This window comes from Bos javanicus, chromosome 1, assembly GCF_032452875.1.
Source record: "Bos javanicus breed banteng chromosome 1, ARS-OSU_banteng_1.0, whole genome shotgun sequence".
NCBI lineage: Eukaryota > Metazoa > Chordata > Mammalia > Artiodactyla > Bovidae > Bos > Bos javanicus.
Window position 1 is genome coordinate 56,309,529 of NC_083868.1, and position 20,713 is coordinate 56,330,241.

The 20,713-nt window shown below is 39.5% G+C and overlaps 1 protein-coding gene across 2 annotated transcripts in view; it reads left to right on the plus strand.

Annotated features, from left to right (window-relative positions):
* NECTIN3 (nectin cell adhesion molecule 3) overlaps positions 1–19,954 on the plus strand; it is a 145,599-nt gene extending 125,645 nt beyond the window's left edge. The window contains exons 8-10 of one of the 2 annotated variants that reach the window (XM_061389371.1): positions 8,689–8,751; positions 9,543–9,724; positions 19,570–19,954. In XM_061389371.1, coding sequence (XP_061245355.1) covers positions 8,689–8,751; positions 9,543–9,722 — 243 coding nt within the window. In that variant the 3' untranslated portion in view covers positions 9,723–9,724; positions 19,570–19,954. Of the gene's footprint in view, positions 1–8,688; positions 8,752–9,542; positions 18,603–19,569 lie in introns of those variants that run through there. The other variant, XM_061389289.1, reaches the window with a different exon arrangement.
* The last annotated feature ends 759 nt before the right edge of the window (positions 19,955–20,713 follow it).

Sequence of the window (20,713 nt, forward strand, 5' to 3'; positions counted from 1 at the left end):
TACAAATAATAAATGCTGGAGAGGGTGTGGAGAAAAGGGAACCCTCTTACACTGTTGGTGGGAATGCAAACTAGTACAGCCACTATGGAGAACAGTGTGGAGATTCCTTAAAAAACTGGAAATAGAACTGCCTTATGATCCAGCAACCCCACTGCTGGGCATACACTGAGGAAACCAGAAGGGAAAGAGACACATGTACCCCAATGTTCATCGCAGCACTGTTTATAATAGCCAAGACGTGGAAGCAACCTAGATGTCCATCAGCAGATGAATGGATAAGAAAGCTGTGGTACATATACACAATGGAGTATTACTCAGCCATTAAAAAGAATACATTTGAATCAGTTCTAATGAGGTGGATGAAACTGGAGCCTATTATACAGAGTGAAGTAAGCCAGAAGGAAAACATAAATACAGTATACTAACGCATATATATGGAATTTAGAAGATGGTAACAATAACCCGGTGTACGAGACAGCAAAGAGACACTGATGTATAGAACAGTCTTATGGACTTGTGGGAGAGGGAGAGGGTGGGAAGATGTGGGAGAATGGCAATGAAACATGTAAAATATCATGTAGGAAACGAGTTGCCAGTCCAGGTTCAATGCATGATGCTGGATGCTTGGGGCTGGTGCACTGGGATGGCCCAGAGGGATGGTATGGGGAGGGGGAGGGAGGAGGGAGGAGGGTTCGGGATGGGGAACACATGTATACCTGTGGCGGATTCATTTGATATTTGGCAAAACTAATACAATTATGTAAAGTTTAAAATAAAATAAAATTGGAAGAAAAAAAAAAAAGAAAAAAAAAAAAATCTGTAAATGCCAAGGGTCTACTATACTAATAAGAGACATTCATGTGAATAGCTTGGGTAATTATTGCAGAGAACAGTAATAATTATATATCTCATTAAACAAGTGCCCAATTAATGTCGTAGTAAATTTTGCTTGATTGGAACACAATCTTTATAGTTGCTCATACAACATAGCCGGCCACTCTCACAACTATTAATAAAAGTGAAAGGGAAATTGACTTGTGGTTCACCGTTTTAGTCATGGTTTAAAGAGGTACTTGATAGCAAAGTAATATCCTTCGTGCCTTGAGGAATCCATACTTAGTGAATTATGTATGATAACCATTTCCTCATGTATTATTCCTTTAGTGTGGTAAAATCATATCTGTGGATTAGGAACTCAGTCACTAGAACACAAGTAAGCAATTGAATATTATAGTCGAGAAACTCCTGCATCAAGGATGATCTGGTATGAAGTATTTATTGAGAAGTTACTATGTTTTTGTATCACACCAGATTCCAGACTGTCAGTGAATTCCCATTCTGATTCCCTCCGTGTGCATACTCCTGCAAAACTGAACGACGATGATAAAATGGAAAGGCATAGTTTGTTTTTTTTTTTTAAACCAACTTTATTGAGATATAATTGGCATAATACTTGACCCATTTTAAGTGTACAGTTTGATAAGCTTTGCCAAATGTATACATTCATGTATACTATCTCAATCAAGAACATTTCTATCACCTGAAAGACTTCTTACACATACCACGCACCACACCTACTGTGATTTCTATCACAGAATAATAGTTACATTTTTTATAAAGAATTTCACAGAGGAAGGAAGACAGCATGCTTTTGTGTGTCTAACTACTTTAGCATAATATTTTTGAGATTTATGTTGCATAAATAAATGTCCTTTCATTGCTGAGTAGTACTCCTCATTTTATGAATATGCCACGATTTGTTTAGTATTAAAATGTAGAGGACTGTTTTCATTTAAGATTTTGGGATGAAAGGAATAAAAACTTTTCTTTTTTTTTTTGTAATACCTTTTCCTGGTTTTGTTATTAGAATGATGCTAATTTCATAAAAGTAGTTACAAAATGTTCTCTTTTCTCTCATTTGCATAAAGAATTTATGAGTAGTATTAATTCTTTAAATGTTTGGTGGAATTTACTAGTGATCCCATTAGGGCTGTGGAAAGAAGGATTTTGTGTCTTTCAAGACATTTCAGGCGGAATCCTGACAGTTTATTAATAAGTTCATTATTCATGCATTCTTCACGTAATCTTTACTCTGAGATTCTCTGGTTTTATAAAAATAGTAAATATGAAAATATTTTGTTATGTCTGGTGTACTATAGGTGGTGGTATAAAGTTACCCAAAGAAGTGATGTGGAAGCTTAGCAGATGCTTGAATTGGGAAGGAAGCAATGGAGGAGATACTAGGTATTACATACCAGGTATGAAGTTGTAGAGTGCTTAGTTTATCAGTTCAGTTCAGTGGCTCAGTCGTGTCCGACACTTTTCAACCCCATGGACTGCAGCATGCCAGGCTTCTCTGTCCGTCACCAACTCCTGGAGTTTACCCATACTCATGTCCATTGAGTCAGTGATGCCATCCAACGGTCCCCTTCTCCTCCAGCCTTCAATCTTTGCCAGCATCAGGGTCTTTTCCAGTGAGTCAGTTCTTCATATCATGTGGCCAAGTATTGGAGTTTCAGCTTCAACATCAGTCCTTCAAATGAACACTCAGAACTGATCTCCTTTAGGATGGACTGGTTGGATCTCCTTGCAGTCCAAGGGACTCTCAAGAGTCTTCTCCAACAAAACAGTTCAAAAGCATCAATTCTTTGGCACTCAGCTTTCTTTATAGTCCAACTCTCACATCTATACATGACCACTGGAAAAACCATAGCCTGAACTAGACGGACCTTTGTTGGCCAAATAATGCCTCTGCTTTTTAATATGCTGTCTAGGTCATAACTTTCCTTCCAAGGAGTAAGCGTCTTTTAATTTCATGGTTGCAGTCACCATCTGCAGTGGTTTTAGAGCCCAAAAAAATAAAGTCTGCCACTAATTACACTGTTTTTCCATCTATTTGCCATGAAGTGATGGGAGCAGTTGCCATGTTCTTAGTTTTCTGAATGCTGAGCTTTTAGCCAACTTTTTCACTCTCCTCTTTCACTTTCATCAAGAGGCTCTTTAGTTCTTCTTTGCTTTCTGCCATAAGGGTGATGTCATATGCATATCTGAGATTATTACTATTTCTCCTGGCAATCTTGATTCCAGCTTGTGCTTCACCAGCCCAGCATTTCTCATGATGTACTCTGCATATAGGTTAAATAAGCAGGGTGACAATATACAGCCTTGACGTACTCCTTTTCCTATTTGGAACCGGTCTGTTGTTTCATGTCCAGTTCTAACTGTTGCTTCCTGACCTGCCTATAGATTTCTCAGGAGGCAAGTCAGGTGGCCTGGAATTCCCATCTCTTTCAGAATTTTCCACACTTTGTTGTGATCCACACAGTAAAAGGCTGGGCATAGTCAATAAAGCAAAAATAGATGTTTTTCTGGAACTCTTTTGCTTTTTCAATGATCCAGCGGATGTTGGCAGTTTGATCTCTGGTTCCTCTAATCCAGCTTGAACATCTGGAAGGTCACAGTTCACATATTATTGAAGTCTGGCTTGGAGAATTTTGATCATTACTTTACTAGCGTGTGAGATGAGTACAATTGTGCGGCAGTTGAACATTCTTTGGCATTGCCTTTCTTTGAGATTAGAATGAAAACTGACCTTTTCCAGTCCTGTGGCCACTGCTGAGTTTTCCAAATGTGCTGGCGTATTGAGTGCAGCACTTTCACAGCATCATCTTTCAGGATTTGGAATAGCTCCACTGGAATTCATCACCCCCACTAGCTTGGTTCGTAGTGATGCTTCCGAAGGCCCACTTGACTTCACATTCCAGGATGTCTGGCTGTAGGAGAGTGATCACACCACCGTGATTATCTGGGTTGTGAAGATCTTTTTTGTACAGTTCTTCTGTGTATTCTTGCCACCTCTTCTTAATATCTTCTGCTTCTGTTAGGTCCATACCATTTCTGTCCTTTATTGAGCCCATCTTTGCGTGACATGTTCACTTGTTATCTCTAATTTTCTTGAAGAGATCTCTATTCTTTCCCATTCTATTGTTTTCCTCTATTTCTTTGCACTGATCATTGAGGAAGGCTTTCTTATCTCTCCTTGCTGTTCTTTGGAACTCTGTATTCAAATGGGTGTATCTTTCCTTTTCTCCTTTGTTTTTCACTTCTCTTCTTTACACAGCTATCTGTAAGGCCTCCTCAGCCATTTTGCTTTTTTGCATTTCTTTTTCCTGGGGATTGTCTTGCTCCCTGTCTCCTGTACAATGTCATGATCCTCCGGCCATAGTTCATCGGGCACTCTGTCTATCAGATCTAGTCCCTTTAATCTATTTCCCACTTCATTGTATAATCATAAGGGATTTGATTTAGGTCATACCTGAATGGTCTAGTGGTTTTCCCTCCTTTCTTCAATTTAAGTCTGAATTTGGCAATAAGGAGTTCATGATCTGAGCCACAGTCAGCTCACAGGCTTGTTTTTGCTGACTGTATAGAGCTTCTCCATCTTTGTCTGCCCTCATAGTCAGCAAAAGAGTCTGAAATGCAGTACTTGGATGCAGTCTCAAAAATGACAGAATGATGTCTGCTCGTTTCCAAAGCAAACCATTTAATATCACAGTAATCCAAATCTATGCCCTGACCAATAATGCTGAAGAAGCTGAAGTTGAACGGTTCTGTGAAGACCTACAAGACCTTTTAGAACTAACACCCGAAAAAGATATCCTTTTAATTATAAGGGACTGTAATGCAAAAGTAGGAAGTCAAGAAACACTTGGAGTAACAGGCAAATTTGGCCTTGGAATACGGAATGAAGCAGGACAAAGCTCGTAGAGTTATGCCAAGAGAACACACTGATCATGGCTTAGTTTATATTCCCTTATAATCTTAGGAACTGAGAGAGGATGGATGGTCCTTCAGCAGGTAATGAGTTTTAGTTATCTTGTTAAGCTGAAGTTTCAAGAGGTATATGCCCTTTTAGAATTTAAGATGTTGAAGTTTTAATAGATACTATCTTTTCATTTATCTCTGAAGATGGCAGATGCTTGAACATATTGTCATGCCAAGAGGTAGGAATCCATGGCAAATATGCGTGAGAGAGTTGAAAAATAAGAGAACGATAGGGAAGTTCTGGTAGATGTGGGAGTGATCTGCAGTAATTTTCTCTAGGCTTAAGAAAATTGTAGAAGAGGCGGATGGATGGATGTCAGTTGGGGCTAGAAATTGGAGGGAACATGTTAGAGAAACATTTGGGAAGGTAAGAGAATGTGTTTAAAAAATAATGTTTAAGGTTTATAAATTAGAGTAAAAGAATGTGAGCAAAAGGAAGACATGGAAGGAAGTATAAGAGTATTTTGAGGATGAAATTATGATATGAGAGAAGACCAAAAGAATTCTAATTCAGTAGGGGAATAATGGTTTCAACTGGAACTCTAGTTTGTAGTTTTTCCACTGCCAGAGCAAGCAGTGTCCAGTGTGATTGTAGACTTGTTGACAATAGCAGCTTGAAATCTTGATTCTGTTTATCACTGAAAATAAACTTTAGTAACTCTTAAAGCTCTGTTTATGGGGTTTTAAAGTCTTATCTAAACAGAAAGAATAAAATATAACACATAGTAACATGTGGAGATTTATTTTTGAGTCAGAGAAAGTAAAAATATTCATTATGATAATACAATTTGAAAAACTAGTTTGTTAGTACCTTGGAAGACAGGAATGAAAATCTACATGACTTTAGTGAATCAGGAAAGTAAGTATGGGTTGCAGCTCAGTAGAAATTGTTACAAGATAGTACATGTAAAGTAGGGAAGTCTAAATATGTTTTAGAGATTCAGACTCTCTCAAGGCTTTCTGGGAAAAAAACACAAGAATAATAATATATACCATATATCCACCAATTAAAATACCATAGATTAATTCAGTTTACATATGCAAAGCACCAGTCACATGTGAGGTATCATGTAAGACACTTTTCTATATATTCTTGTGATTAAATTTTTTAGAAAGTCAGATATGTAACATTTGGAGTAGTTATGGACTAGCAGAAAGAGAGCGCATTTATCAGCCACTATAAAATTAAGTTCCTAAGGTATCTGGTCAGAAGCTAGATGCCAATACATGGCAGAGGCAGGCATCCATAGTCTTGGTCCCTAATGCAGGGCCATCCCTAGGACGTGTGGGACTTCTGTCTATATAAAGAATTTGACCAACTGTTGTATTACAAAATTCACGGACTCGTGTGAGGTATAATGATTTATTGATAGAGAATTACAATATTAGATAGAGAATAAGAACTTAACATTTGCTGATTGTCCAGTCAGTGAAGGTGAAGACTGCTCGTGGTGTCCAGGCACCATTTCTTCCTGCTCTGTCCTAGGAACTCTCTTTTCTTGTCCAATATTTTCAAGTGTACTTGCTGATTTTAAAGCTCAGGCCATGAGAAAAGGGTAGCTATGCTGTTCTTGCTCATAAAGCCATGTGTGTATGTGTTAGTCATTTAGTCGTGTCTGACTCTTTGCGACCCCATGGACTGTAGCCTGCCAGGCTTCTCTGTCCATGGAATTCTCCAGGCGAGAATACTGGAGTGGGTTACCATTTCCTTCAGGGGATCTTCCTGACCCAGGGATCAAACCCAGGTCTCCTGCATTGTAGGCAGATTATTTACTGTCTGAGCCACCCATAAAGCCATGGCTTATCTAAAATAGCCAGGAAACAAAAGAAAATGCTAATTTTAATTTTAGGTGTTTTTTTTTTTTCTGAGTCTATTTTTCTTGGACCAGGATCAACTATGTAATTTGTAGTCTCGGTGCAAAGCAAAATGCAGGGCCCTTTGTTTAAAAAATAAGATTTTCAGTATGGAGACTGGGTTCCTATATGGACGTAAGAGGTTTGGCCTCAATGAAACGTGTCCTCATATCCTCCTGCCAGCCGCCAGATGCTCTGTGGTGTGGAGGGCATGCACTCCTGACCCCAGACTTCCCTGTACCAGCACTCAGGCCCCTGGCCAGGGCAGAGGGCAGCAGCAGGCACGGGACAGGGGAAGAGAGGGGAAACTGGGAGGGTCTGGGGGTGGCAGCCAAGAAATCATAGACAAGCAGAAGGAGGCAGGACACCCTTGGGCCGAAGTTATAGGTCCCTGAAGCATGCTCTGTTGTCCTTTTGGCCACGTACAAACCACAAATTCATAATAAAATCATTAAGCAATCTAAGGTGGCAACCACAGAACATTGAACCCCAAAGTGGGACCCTTCTGAGCACAAGGCCCCATGTGATTGGTCCATGGAACAGGCCTTGCCTTGAATTTTTACCATTGTGTACTGTCGGTATCAACTGATCATGCCAAAAGCACCCCAGAGTCATGCAGAATGTGACGGGGGAACAAATTTGTCACAGATATCTTATGCTTTGGATAATGTGGCATATGACAGAGGATATCAAGAATTGATAGTTCATATTTCAGTGAAGTTATTAGTTAGTGATTGACTTATTATGAAAGACCCACAGGCTAGGGTGTGGGTTTGGAGGAGGATGGCCAGGAAAGGCTCGCTAGGATTGAAAGATAAAAACATTAGGAACTAAAAAACAGATCATGATGTCTGCTATAATAGAGGTATAAATAAGAATAAGAACAACAGGAAAAGTAGGAGTAAATAAATTAACTTCGATGGGTACTGCAGAAAAGCCTTTTAGGAAAAAAAAATTGACTTTAGTCTGGCCAAGATTGGTAGTATTTCAAGTGCCAGAGGCTAAGTGGTAGACATTCCAGACTAAAAAGACAGCCTAAGCAAAGACAGTGAAATGAAGAACATGCTGATAGATGTGCCCACATGCTGGGATTTTCAGGCATTCTTGTATTACAGTTCTTGAACGTCTCTTTTCTAGGCGCAAGCAGGGCTTATAAGAATATAGGTTTAGGAATCAGACAAAGCATCCACCACTTACAAGCTGTGTGATCAGAGACACCTTACTTAACCACTCTGAGCCTCCGTTTTAGTCATCTGTAAAATAAAGACCTGGGTTTTACAGAATTATTATAAAAATTAAATGAGGTAATGTCTGTAAATACTCCAGCCAGCACCCTCAGTCCAGTGAAGGAGAAAGCAAATAGATTTGAAAATTACACATGCTGTGAAAATACAGAAAGGAAAGTGACTCTCTCTGCCTGAGGGTTTTGTGCTCTGCTTCCTGAAAGAGATGATATTTGAACTTGGGGCTGAAAGGTAAGTATGTGTTTATAAGCCAAGGGGAAGCTGAGAAACATTCTCTCAGGCTGAGGTTTAGAAATGATGAATCCCTTTTATGAGCTGTTTGGGGTTGGGAGACAAGGAGTAGCGAGAGGAAGAGAAGCAGACCATATATACATCTATAAATAAAAACAGAATAACCTTTCATTACCACCCCAAACCCCTTTTAGCCGATTCAAAATATCAGCCTCTTCCACCAGGAAGAGGCAAGAGCCCTTCTGTGCTGAGTGCTCCCTTGAGTAAGATGCAAACCAGTTTGCATGAGAGCTTCTGTAGGAGATGTTCTGTGCATTTTCTTCCTCTACAAGAAGGCTGGAGCTGAGAGAGAGACAACACTCAGGAAATGCCGTTGCTTTTCCCATCCTCACGTGAAACAGTTTGCTTCATTGGCAGACATTTAACAAGACACGGTTGGCTCTTTAAAATAGGAGTCTTAGTGGTCTTGGTTGATCTGTTTTATCATGTGCTTTGTGCTTTAAAGTGCATGTCTTTTTCTGTCTTCTCCCTCCAGACTGAACACTTGCCTCTGCAGACTCAGTTCAAAGAAAGAGAGACTGGAAATGTCCAGCACCCTGTGAGTAACATGATCCTCTAACGGGGTCAGCCCAGGTGGAGCCAGTGACCACCATGTTTATTAAAAGATCATTTTATTTCCATGCAACTTCATTTTCTTCCCCTCTGCTATCTGAGCACCTGTAGTGTGATTTCGTAAAGTCCTTGAGCTGGTTTATTCCTCTTAGAAGTAATCAAGTTATATGAAACCAATAACCTGACAGAGGATCAGTACCAGCGACAACACAGAGCACCAGGGAAGTTCATTTTATGGTATCAGCTGTGACCCAGAGTCAAGCAAGGAAGAAAGGTCAAGACAAGAGGCTGTTTTTTGAAAGCATTTCTTATTCTCAGCCATGTTGGGCATACAGTCAGATATTACCTATGCATTTCACTGTATCTCTCCCCTGATTCCCCATTTCTGAATCCTGAGGCTTCTTTTGGTTTGGTTTTGGTTATTTAATTTAAATCTCTGTATTATCTCATGCATGGATTCCAAGCTTGAGCCTTGCTGAGAGACTCCTGCAGTTCACAACCTTGTTTTTCTCCAGTTTACCTTAACTGAGACCAGTTCCAAATTTCGAAGCCTGAAACTGACCACAGTCCCCATTAGTCACAGTTTTCTGTTTAGGAGATGCCATCACTCTTAGGTATTAAAAGCAACAAGTGACTAGAAAATGATAAGCTGTTGACACCTTGCCATTCAATAAATAGCTTGTGTGTAATGAATTCTGTGCTTGCCTGTTTTCACCCAAGAGCTAGAAAAAATGCAAACAGCTGCTCAACTAATGTAAGCAATGTTTGAATTTTTAGAATGGACTGAATAGCAGGAGATTCGACTGTGAAGATGAGAATCCAGTGGGGGAGGACGGGACTCAGCAGATGTACCCCTTGTATGATCAGATGCACTACCAAGACGGGAGCCCTGGCAGACACCATCCATATAGCGACCTGGAGGGAGTCTACATCAATCCCCGGGAACATTATGTGTGAAGGTCCTCTTTCTCCAGTGCTGTTTTAACAAATGTTTATTCTTAGATTGGGGGGAGAGAAACTGAGGCCAATAGTTATGATTTTATTCTCTTTCATATAAAGCAATCCCAGTCTAAGTGTATCGGAAGTTGTGATGAATGACTTGGCTCCAAGAGCAAATTTCTTTCTTTCATTAAGAGTTTCTTAGCCACCAGCTGTGTTTGTGAACTTGACTCTAGCTTTGTGTGTTTCTGTGATGATGGCGTTTAACTACTAACACTTGGCCTACAATGACATGTTCATTTAAAAGTAGAGCATCTGCCTGGGATGACAGCAGTGATTCTCCAGAAAGAAAGGCCCCAGCTGGGAATATTAACCTCACTGGGTCTCAGGCAGACCAGCCTGTTCATTTGTAATTCAAACAGGCAGAAAAAAGAGCTCAGAATCCATCTCACTAATTATGTCGTGGAATTTGGGCTTTCCTGACTTGTTTAGTACAGTTAACAATACCTGCTTACAAACAAGAGGCTAAGAGGCATACTTTATTGTTTATCCCAAAAACATAACAAAAGGCAGTTTAAACCTTCAGGTCTGTTGGTTGCTTTTATACTCGTGTGATATTGTACTGTGTGTTCCTTCTTATGATCTCAGGATCACCAAGGTCCTGAGGGATGTATATTTCTTGCTATCATCAACCTAGTCTTGATGAACTGTGTGCTTACCAAGGTTCTTCTCTTACTCGGTCATTGTTCCCACAGTTCTGTTCTTTGCAGTCCAGATTAGCCCATTTCCCACCTGTTAAAATCTAAAAGCCCTTTCTAAATGGTGGACAGCCTTGAGCCTTTTCCCTCTTTTCTGTGGTATTATATATGACAGGCTCAGCTTTCACTGCTGAAATTTCTTTCAAACTAATCCTGTCCACACAGGCTTCAGCTACCCTCTGCATTCTTCAGACTTCTTATTGTCCATGTTTTATCTACCTCAGGGGGAAAAAAAAAAAGCCTGATGGAAAAAGCACCATGAAATAATCCTTGCTTTTAAAAGCCAGGTCAAAAATTTGAAAACCTAAAAAAAAAAAACCAAAAAACAAAAAAGCCGCATTAATATGGCCTGTGTGCTAAACCCACATGTGGTCCTTGATCCTTCCTCCCCATCTTTACCTGGTCAATAATAAGTGTAAAGAGATGCTAACAGCAGATATTACAGTGACTGGCTTACTAGTGTTTTCTACAACATCTTGGTGCCTGCCAGTGTCTGTCTGGAATTTTCTCACTTCCCTTTGCCAACTTTTCCTCACTGAGCTTTGAAGGTAGCAATTATAATGGGGTGAGCAGAGTGGGGAGCATAGGTACACGTGCAAGTGTCAGTGTCCCGTCCTCACATCTTAGACAAGCATTGCTTTACTATGTGTTCTGGAAGCTTATGGGTCTGTCACAGATATGAAAACACTGCAGACTTGTCATATATTAGGAAAGAGTGACATAAGCACTGAAATAAAATAGTACACATTTCCAACCTAAACTTCAAGGGATAGGAGAATATTAACATAGATTTCTACTGGGATACCAAAGATAAGTTATGATTCACATTCCTCTGACTCTATTTCTTGCTTGTGTATTTATTTCCTTTTTTCAGTTGCCTTGCTTTATCAGAAAAATTATCCAAGTTGTTCTACAGTAGTAATACAATGCCACCCTCCTTTACATGGATGACCGGCAGTTCTGTAAAAGATTATAGTTGTCATTGCTATTTACTTGCTAAGTCATGTCGACTCTTTGTGACCTCATGGACTAGCCCGCCAGACTACTCTGTCCTTGGGATTTCCCAGGCAAAAATACTGGAATGGGTTGCCATTTCCTTCTCCAGGGGATCTTCCTGACCCAGAGATGGAACCTGCATCTCTTGCACTGGCAGGCAGATTCTTTACCACTGAGCCACCTGGGAAGCCCCAAAAGATGATAGTTAAATGGAATCAAAGGGTAAATACCAGGGACCATCATTGCTGTATCACTGCACTACCTCAAAATAAGTTCACTGCCCTTGCTAGCAAGCTGGCCCAGAAAGAAGGTACCTAACTTTATTACTTGAAATCCCATCAGTGAGTTAATGTAACTGAAGGTATAGGGATCCTTGCAATGTCTTCCAGTAGAAAGTTGACTCTAGACAGAGCTCTCCTTGATAAGGAAGTGGTTTATACATACTGGATGTTACAGTGGAAGATACTGAGGTGCAGTCACTCCTTTAGTGAGCTTTAAAAATGGGGGATGGTTTCTTGGGTCCTGGTGGGGAGCAAATTGTTGGATTAGTGTTACAAAAGAAGACCTTGGACCTCAAGGGGAAGTGAGATGTCTTCATTGGCACTAGGGAAAGAGATTGGAAGCACTGAGCTTCAGAACCCTTTGACCTGTATTTCTGCCTCCCTACCAACAAGTAGCCACTATTGCAAGTTTTTACATTCTTGGTGTAGTTATAGAAAAGAAATCTCAGGGTGTAGACACCTCTTGCAACAGCCAGCTAGTTCAATATCCTCTTTGCTTCTCTGTCAGCTATGATATTTCTTTAACAAACTGGTAGATTTTATAGCTGTTGGCCCCTTACATGGGTCACAGAAGCTGTATAATTGCTTATCCCGGTGCCTTCCATCTGTTCTCTCTAAATACTGAGGGGAATAGAATGGAGCTTTAAAAGGGTTTGATCAACAAGCTCCCTCAAGCAAAAAATGCCATCCAAAATTAGCTTGTTGATCTCTAAATTTGGAGTCTAGACCACTTGAGGATGGACAGTTAAATTTGGAAGTCAGACTCTTCAAGATCCGTGAGGGAGGCTTAAGGATGTAAGCCACAGCTGATACTAGATACTCTTCTCATAACTGGTTTATTAAAACACACTGAACCAGAAATAAATCCCAGAGTGCTTATCCACTTATGCTTGCAGCTTTGCATTTCAAGGGGGAGTGTGCATGCTCCATCTTAAACACACAGCCTTGATTTTGTAGATAGCCTAACCTCCAGGAGCATGCATCATCGCTGCAATAGCAGATCACCAGATTCTTTGCACACCACACTGAACTAGTGTCAGCATGATTTAGGATTGCTCTGACATAATGGGATAAGACTTTAGATTAATTTTTAAAAGGCAGTGGTTTGTTTTCTCTTCTATGAGGGTTCCTCTATCCTTGGCTTTCTTATATGTTCTATTCAATTTTAGAACATGTAAGAAGGCCAAGGATAGAGGAGCTTGGTGGGCTACAGTCCATGGAGTCACAAAGAGTCAGACGTGACTGAGCAACTGAGAACACACACGTAAGAAATAGTGTCAGAATCTGCTAGTTAACTTTGAAGACTCTTACCTGTCCTTGGCTTCCCTGCAACATGCACATGTGTGTGTGGGGGGCGGGGTGGTCAGTTGAAATGAACGTAGAAATGTCAGGGCCTCTACCTGTGGTCTAGTTCTGTGCTTCTCTTGTTCCTGTGCTGAACTGGCAACACCCTTCATCCTTGGGCAATTTGCAGAAACTGTTGTTTGTAAGCCTGTTCAATTGTGGACTATGCCTGGATTCATCTTATGGCCCTTGAAAGGTATTTGTCTTCCTTCCATTAAAATTGTTGTAAGCTGGACTTTATCAGTTTGGTCACTTGGAATTATTAGATGATTTGGTGGGTTTCTGACTGATAGCTCAGTTGGTAAAGAATCCGCCTGCAATGCGGGAGACCTGGGTTTGATCCCTGGGTTGAGAAGGTGCCCTGAAGGAGGGAAAGGCTACCCACTCCAGTATTCTGGCCTGGAGAATTCCATGGACTGTATAGTCCATGGGGTCGCAAAGACTCAGACACAACTGAGTGACTTTCACTTTCACTTTTGGTGGCTTCCAGTAGATGAGGGCTGTAGGTCTCCTCCCCGCAACCTTACTAGGTGGTATATTACACGGAAATCAGGTTTTAAGCCAGAGTCTGCATTATTCATGTACATAAACAAGCAGGCACCAGAACAGACATCCTATAGTAGTCAACCTGTCATGTAAGCTTGAAAAAGTTCCCACTCCATTCTTTTAGAGAGACTATCAATATTTTGTGTAAAAGGGCTATTAGAAGTGAATCCAGTAATACTACAGCTGCTTCAATGTCAGGCAGCCTGATTCTGTTCAACTTCTAGACACAGAGCAGGTTAGTACTCTAGGAATCCTAGAGCTAGTGGGCTTGCTAGCACTGTATGCCCTGTTTGTGAAAGGATGGAGTGCCCTGTAGTATTTTTGCCAATCCACATACCTTTAACACCATTAATCTGACCACTGAAAATAATCACCTATTAACAAAGTCTCTGGTGCTGAACTCTTGTGGTAGTAGCCTCTGAAATAAGCTTTTCGAATGCTAACTAACAACCTTTGGAGGCTATATTCCCAACTAGGAAATTTCAGATGTTAACTAAACGCTTCTAGGGTGTACGGTAAGACCATTTAACAATCACCAAAATAATTTAAATTACATTCAACATAACAGAATTTCTTAAGGATTCGTTGTTACCACACTTTCACACTGGGATGCACTATATTCACCGCTCTAAAGTCAGCCACCTGCGGGCATTTCTCCTTAGTGGCAGCCTTTTCCTGCTTAGGATGGGGGTGTGTGTATGTGTGTATGTGTATGCATGTATGCATCAGAGAAAGAGGGGAGAGAAGCCCACTTAAATTCACAGTTGAAAAAAATTTTGGAGTTCACACATGCAAGAAAATCCTCACATCTATAAACATCTATTTCCAGCCCCTTTTATTACCTTGCTTTAGCGTTTTTTTATAATACTTTAGCATTATTTCTGCAAAAAGGTTAGAAGTAGGTTCAGATGCCTTTTTGCCTTAATTGCCAAAATATATAAAGTAGTTTATTTCTAATGTATTTCCATTTAATAGGAAAAGTATTGTCTAGTCATGTTTGTTTGATTGTGGAAATTTGGAACTACAAGTAGACTAGAATAAAGAGAATGTCAGCAATTCAGATGACACTAAACATCTTTTTATCAAACATTATCAATTGAGACTATGATGTAGACGTTCCTTCTATATTTCAAGGATAAGGGAAACCACCATTGACAAAGAAAAGGATTCTCCATTCCAGAGATTGGGAATAAATTCCTTTCATTGGTCCATTCCCCCAGAATATCCCAGCCAGTGTTTGGGGGATAAGGCCATGATGTATATCAAATTACATACCTACATACCGCCCTCACCAAAAGTTCGGTTCAGTCACTCAGTCACGTCCAACTCTTTGCAACCCCATGGACTGCAGCACGCAAAGCTTCCCTGTTCATAACCAACTCACAGCTTACTCAAACTCATATCCATCGAGTCAGTAATGCCATCCAACCATCTCATCCTCTGTCGTCTCCTCCCGCCTTCAGTCTTTCCCAGCATCACGGTCTTTCCCAATGAGTCAGTTCTTCACATCAGGTGGCCAAAGTATTGGAGTTTCAGCTTCAGCATCAGTCCTTCCAATGAATAGTCAGGACTGATTTCCTTTAGGATGGACAGGTTGGATCTTGCAGTCCAAGGGACTCCCAAGAGTCCTCTCCAGTGCCACAGTTCAAAAGCATCAATTCTTCGGTGCTCAGCTTTCTTTATAGTCCAACTCTCACATCCATACATGACTACTGGAAAAACCATAGCCTTGACTAGATGGACCTTTGTTGGCAAAGTAATGTCTCTGCTTTTTAATATGCTATCTAGGTTGGTCATAACTTTTCTTCCAAGGAGCAAGTATCTTTTAATTTCATGGCTGCAGTCACCGTATGCAGTGATTTTAGAGCCTGAAAAAATAGTCTGTCACTGTTTCCATTGTTTCCCCATCTATTTGCCATGAAGTGGTGAGACTGGATGTCATGATCTTACTTTTCTGAATGTTTAGTTTTAAGCCAACTTTTTAATTCTCTTTCACTTTCATCAAGAGGCTTTCTGTTCTTCTCTTTCTGCATATCTGAGGTTATTGGTATTTCTCCTGGCAGTCTTGATTCCAGCTTGTGTGTCATCCATCCCAGCATTTTGCATGATGTATTCTGCATGTAAGTTCAATAAGCAGGGTGACAATATACAGCCTTGACATACTGCTTTCCCAATTTGGAACCAGTCTGTTGTTCCATGTCCAGTTCTAACTGTTGCTTCTTGACCTGCATACAGATTTCTTAGGAGGCAGGTCAGGTGGTCTGGTATTCCCATCTCTTTAAGAATTTTCCACAGTTTGTTGTGATCAAAAAGTTCTAGTTATATGCAATATCTGTCACCTCTAGCAGTGAGGTGTAAGGATAAATGCCTGCATTTCAGATGTTGTGAATATTTATGGAAAACAGCAGCACCTCCATGAATTATAGGTCAGCTGGGCCCTGTCCTCTAAGGACTCCCATTCTAGAGCTGTGTTGTTTACAGTTGCCACTTGCATACAGTTTATACAGGAAGCATATCATTTACTGAGTGCACGCGCACACACAAACACACATACACGTACGCACACACAGGTCATTTAGACCCAAGGAGATAGACTGCTGCTGCTGCTGCTGCTGCTAAGTCACTTCAGTCGTGTCTGACTCTGTGCGACCCTGTAGACGGCAGCCCACCAGGCTCCCCCATCCCTGGGATTCTCCAGGCAAAACACTGGAGTGGGTTGCCATTTCCTTCTCCAATGCATGAAAGTGAAAAGTGAAAGTGAAGTCGCTCAGTCATGTCCAACTCTTCGCAACCCCATGGACTGCAGCCTACCAGGCTCCTCCACCTATGGAATTTTCCAGGCAACAGTACTGGAGTGGGTTGCCATTGCCTTCTCCAAGGAGATAGACCTAATGGACTTGAAATTATTACTAGATTATGACTGTGATCCCAAACAATCTTCAACAAACAAAAACCTGCTTTCTGAGATGTTTCAATGTTTTACTCCATCTAGAGGTAGGAGACTAAACAGTTCCCTTCTTGAGGTTTTTCCCAGCATTACTATTTAAAGATTTTATGATCAGATTCCCTGTGGCCCAGCAGGACCCCTGATATTATGGCCTGAACTGGTTGTATTTATTATTGTGGTACAGGATTGAACTGTAAAGTTGATTGGAGGAGACTGCAGGGGAAAACCCCTTGGGAATCCAGAACATCAGATTTGCCACACTGGCTTAGAACTGTGGCCTATCCTGCTACAAATATGTCTGACAGCCATGAATAAATGTCTTATGTGTCTCCTCCAGAGGTTAGGAATGTATTTCAAGCATTCGTAATGTCCCTTAATAACTCACAGTGGGTTTATAAAGACGAGAGTTCCATTGATTCCCAAATGCATGGACACCGTTGTTTTAGCTTTCATTATTCTTGCCAATAATGACCAGCTTTTCTGTTTCTTTTTTTTTTTTTCCCTTTAATCCACCCTAACTCATTGATCAGGCTAAATTAAATTCCTCTCAGAAGTCATGTTGCTGGCTCCATGTCCATCATATTTTAGCTACAGGCAGCATTATTTTGTCCTAAATGCCTTAGTTTGCACTTATCCACACTGTGGCTTATTAATGCCTCTGTTTTTTCATGTGGTCTTATGAGAACTTATTGCTATATTCCCTTCAACTGAGCATTTCAATACCCGGAAGAACATTTGTCATCTTAGGTTTCACTATGTACTTGAAATTCCAAGTTCTTTGTAGAAAAATGTTAAGTAGGTGGTGTTGTTACTGGATCCCTGGATTATTCCACTTGTCCATCCAGAAAAGTTCCTGTTATCCTTTACCTTCTGTTTCTATTTTTAAACCAAAGCTTTAAGACATTACATCTGCTCCAGCCTATTCATTCTCCATGTGAGAATTCATTCTTAGCCTCTTAACTTCATTACTTCTCACTTTCATCCCTAGTAAAAAATTGGTAGTCTCCACCTTACAGGAGTTTTATGGAGCGCGGGGAGAATAAGATGTTTAAGGGTTGTCTTCAAGAAAGCTCCTACTTTTAAAGTGATTTTGTAAAAGCCCCTTGGTTTAGAAATGAGAAACTCTATAGCTATTATTTTTTCCTATCCTTGTTTTGCTATTTATATGTCTGAAAAGTGATCTCTGTCTGAATAGAGTCTGTACTCCTGTTTTAACTTTCTTCTCATTAACCCGTTTCACACTGAAATTGTCCTCTCTACCTTGTCCACCCTGTGAACTTTTTACCTACAGAGCCAGAACTAGTTCTCCCACAATAAATCCCACATCACTTACTTCCATCATTGAACAAATTAATGTCGTCCAGAAAGAGAATCTGGCTGTGGACATAAATCAGAAAGTAAATGTGGTCTCACTCTGGCCCTGGTGAGATCTCACTATGGTGCCTTTGTTTTCCCTTTATAAACTGGGGTTAATTCTGCTGTTTCACAGCACCTGGGTAGTGTGAATCTTGACCAAAAAAAAAAAAAAAAAAGATGAAAAGCTTTTTTCAAATGTCTTATACTATATATATATATAAATGCATAGTGAATAATCTGGAGAGTCCTCAAGTAGAAATGTGTTTTTGTGTAGCTCAATTCAGAGAAGTTTTCAAAAGAAATGTTTTACTAACCTGTTCTTTTTTTTAAGTGAAAATTAGTTTCTAATCATTTGAACTGTCTCAATTTTTCAGTATGGGAAGAGATTAATAGTATACAGAAAATACCCAAGTTATATTTTAACTGTTAAAACTGAAGGGGTTGCATAATAATATAGTGAGGTAAGGAGGAGGATTCTAGCTCAAATGTATCAAGATATAGAAATACAGAGATTAGCTTTGGTTTTGAAATTGTATTATAAATAGTAGATGTTAATGTGGTTGTTTATAGATACTCTTTATTTTTAAGTTACCAGAAATTGTCTTTTATTTTTGCAGTTTTGAACTATGTGGTTCTTGATATGTTTTGAATAAAGTTTTTATCAACTAAACTTTTTCATTTTCATTATTGATAAATAAAGTATGATTAAAATATACATAAAGATTAGTAACCTAATTACATGACTATAAAATTCAAGATTTAAAGAACATCTTTCATAGAAGTAGTAAATTTCTATACTGAAGTCCTTTTTTAAAAATGATTTTAACAATAGTAACAGGAGTACTTTTATACTTCAAGCAATATTGTAAATATTTTTTAAAACGTGACAAGTTACATATTATTGTAATTGCTTGTGGAAATTACTTAATACTTTTTAAATGAAACTGAATTTATTCCATTTAAAAACTGTTCTTCATTCCTGATTAGTCTTTAGGTGTTAAAATGTCCCTTCTTTAATGAAATGGTATTAGTGCTAGATGATAAATTTTAATATGTTCTTACATTTTTTAACTTGGAATTCCTGAATTTTTTTAGGGATGGATGCTTTACTGATCTGTTAGCTCTCAAAATAGGAACCACTTTAAAAGAAACATTTTATGGAGATACCATAATTTTCATCCTCTTAAATTCTAAAAGTCAATGCTGTTTAGTTATTCAGAGAATTTTGTAATCATCACCAAAGCCAATTTTAGACTATTTTCATTGCCCCAGAAAGAAGCCCACTCCTATTTGCTCCTTGCCTCAGTCCCCCTTCCACTTCCCAGCCCCTGGCAACAGCAGTCTACTTTCTATCTCTGTGAATTGGCCTATTGTGGACATTACATGTAAATAGAATCACATAATATGTAGGCTTCTTTCACTTGGCATAATGTGTTCAAGGTTCAACCATGCTTACAGCATTTATTCATTTCCTTTTATTGCTGAATAATATTCCATTGTATAGATATTCCACATTTATCCAATCCTCAGTTGAGGAATATTTGGGTTGTTCCTACTTTCTGGAAAGAATTATGTATTATTCATGTACAAGCCTTTGTGTGAACATATGTATTTATTTTTCTTCCATATATACCTAGGAGTGGAATTGCTAGATCATGTGGGAACTCAGACTGAACCTTTTGAGGAGCTGCCAGACTGTTTGCCAAAGCTGCGGCACCATTTTACATTCCTGCCAACGGTGTTTGAGGGTTTCAGTTTCTCCCCATTCTTACCAATGCTTGTTGTTATCTGCTCTTTTTAATTATAACCATCCTAGTAGGTATGAAGTGCTGTCTCACTGTTTTATAATTTCCCTGACTGCTGATGATGTGTTTTTTTTGTCTTGTTTTGTTTTCTACCATCCTTTAAAAATGTAAAGTCATTCTTAGCTCATGGGTCATATTGCAGGCTGGTTTTGACCCATAGTTAGCTAACCTCTGACCTAGAGGATAAAGAAAGATCATTAAACCAATATTATAAATACACTGTGTATGTTCATCAATGTAGAGGAAAGCGTGAGCCATTGTGCCAAAGAAAATAAAATACTTAGGTATAAATTAAACAAAATCTATATAGGGTCTCAGTGATGAAAATTATAAAATGCTGATGAAAGACATCAAAGAAAACCTAAATAAATAGAGAAACTTACCATGCTCATTTATTGGAAACTTCAGTTGGGAAGGGACATACACAGTTGGCACCTGCAAGGTGGTGCCTCCTGGCTAGTACAGTGTTGACATAGACCATCTCTTACTGCACATATGACATAGAGTCATCAGAAACTAGAGCTACCATCTTCCTGACTGTCATTGGTCTTCACCTCCACACCTGTCTGTCCTGCCATTATATTGTTAGACTCCCAAATAGCCTATGGCTCTTTCTCAGCCTTCATTCTCTGAAATCATGGCCATATTGCCACAAGACAGATAACTACATACCCTCACACTTCCCAGAAGGTCAAAGCAGTGTTGGAATGAAGTCAGAACAAAGGTGAACATGTTATATCTTAGTTGGGTATTGAATGGGTAGGAAATAGCCAGTAAACAAAAGAGCAGACATACTCTACACAAATAGTCGGTTTGGAGAAGAATTCAAATTAGGAGTCAAAAAAATTGGGTATGATGATTGTTCATGTTTAGATAACAGAATCATGAACTCTTGCAACCAGATATTTTTGCCTCTGAATTTCTTCTCCCCAGAGGTTCTGGGAAAAGCCTTGAGATTTATGCTTTCACCAAGAAG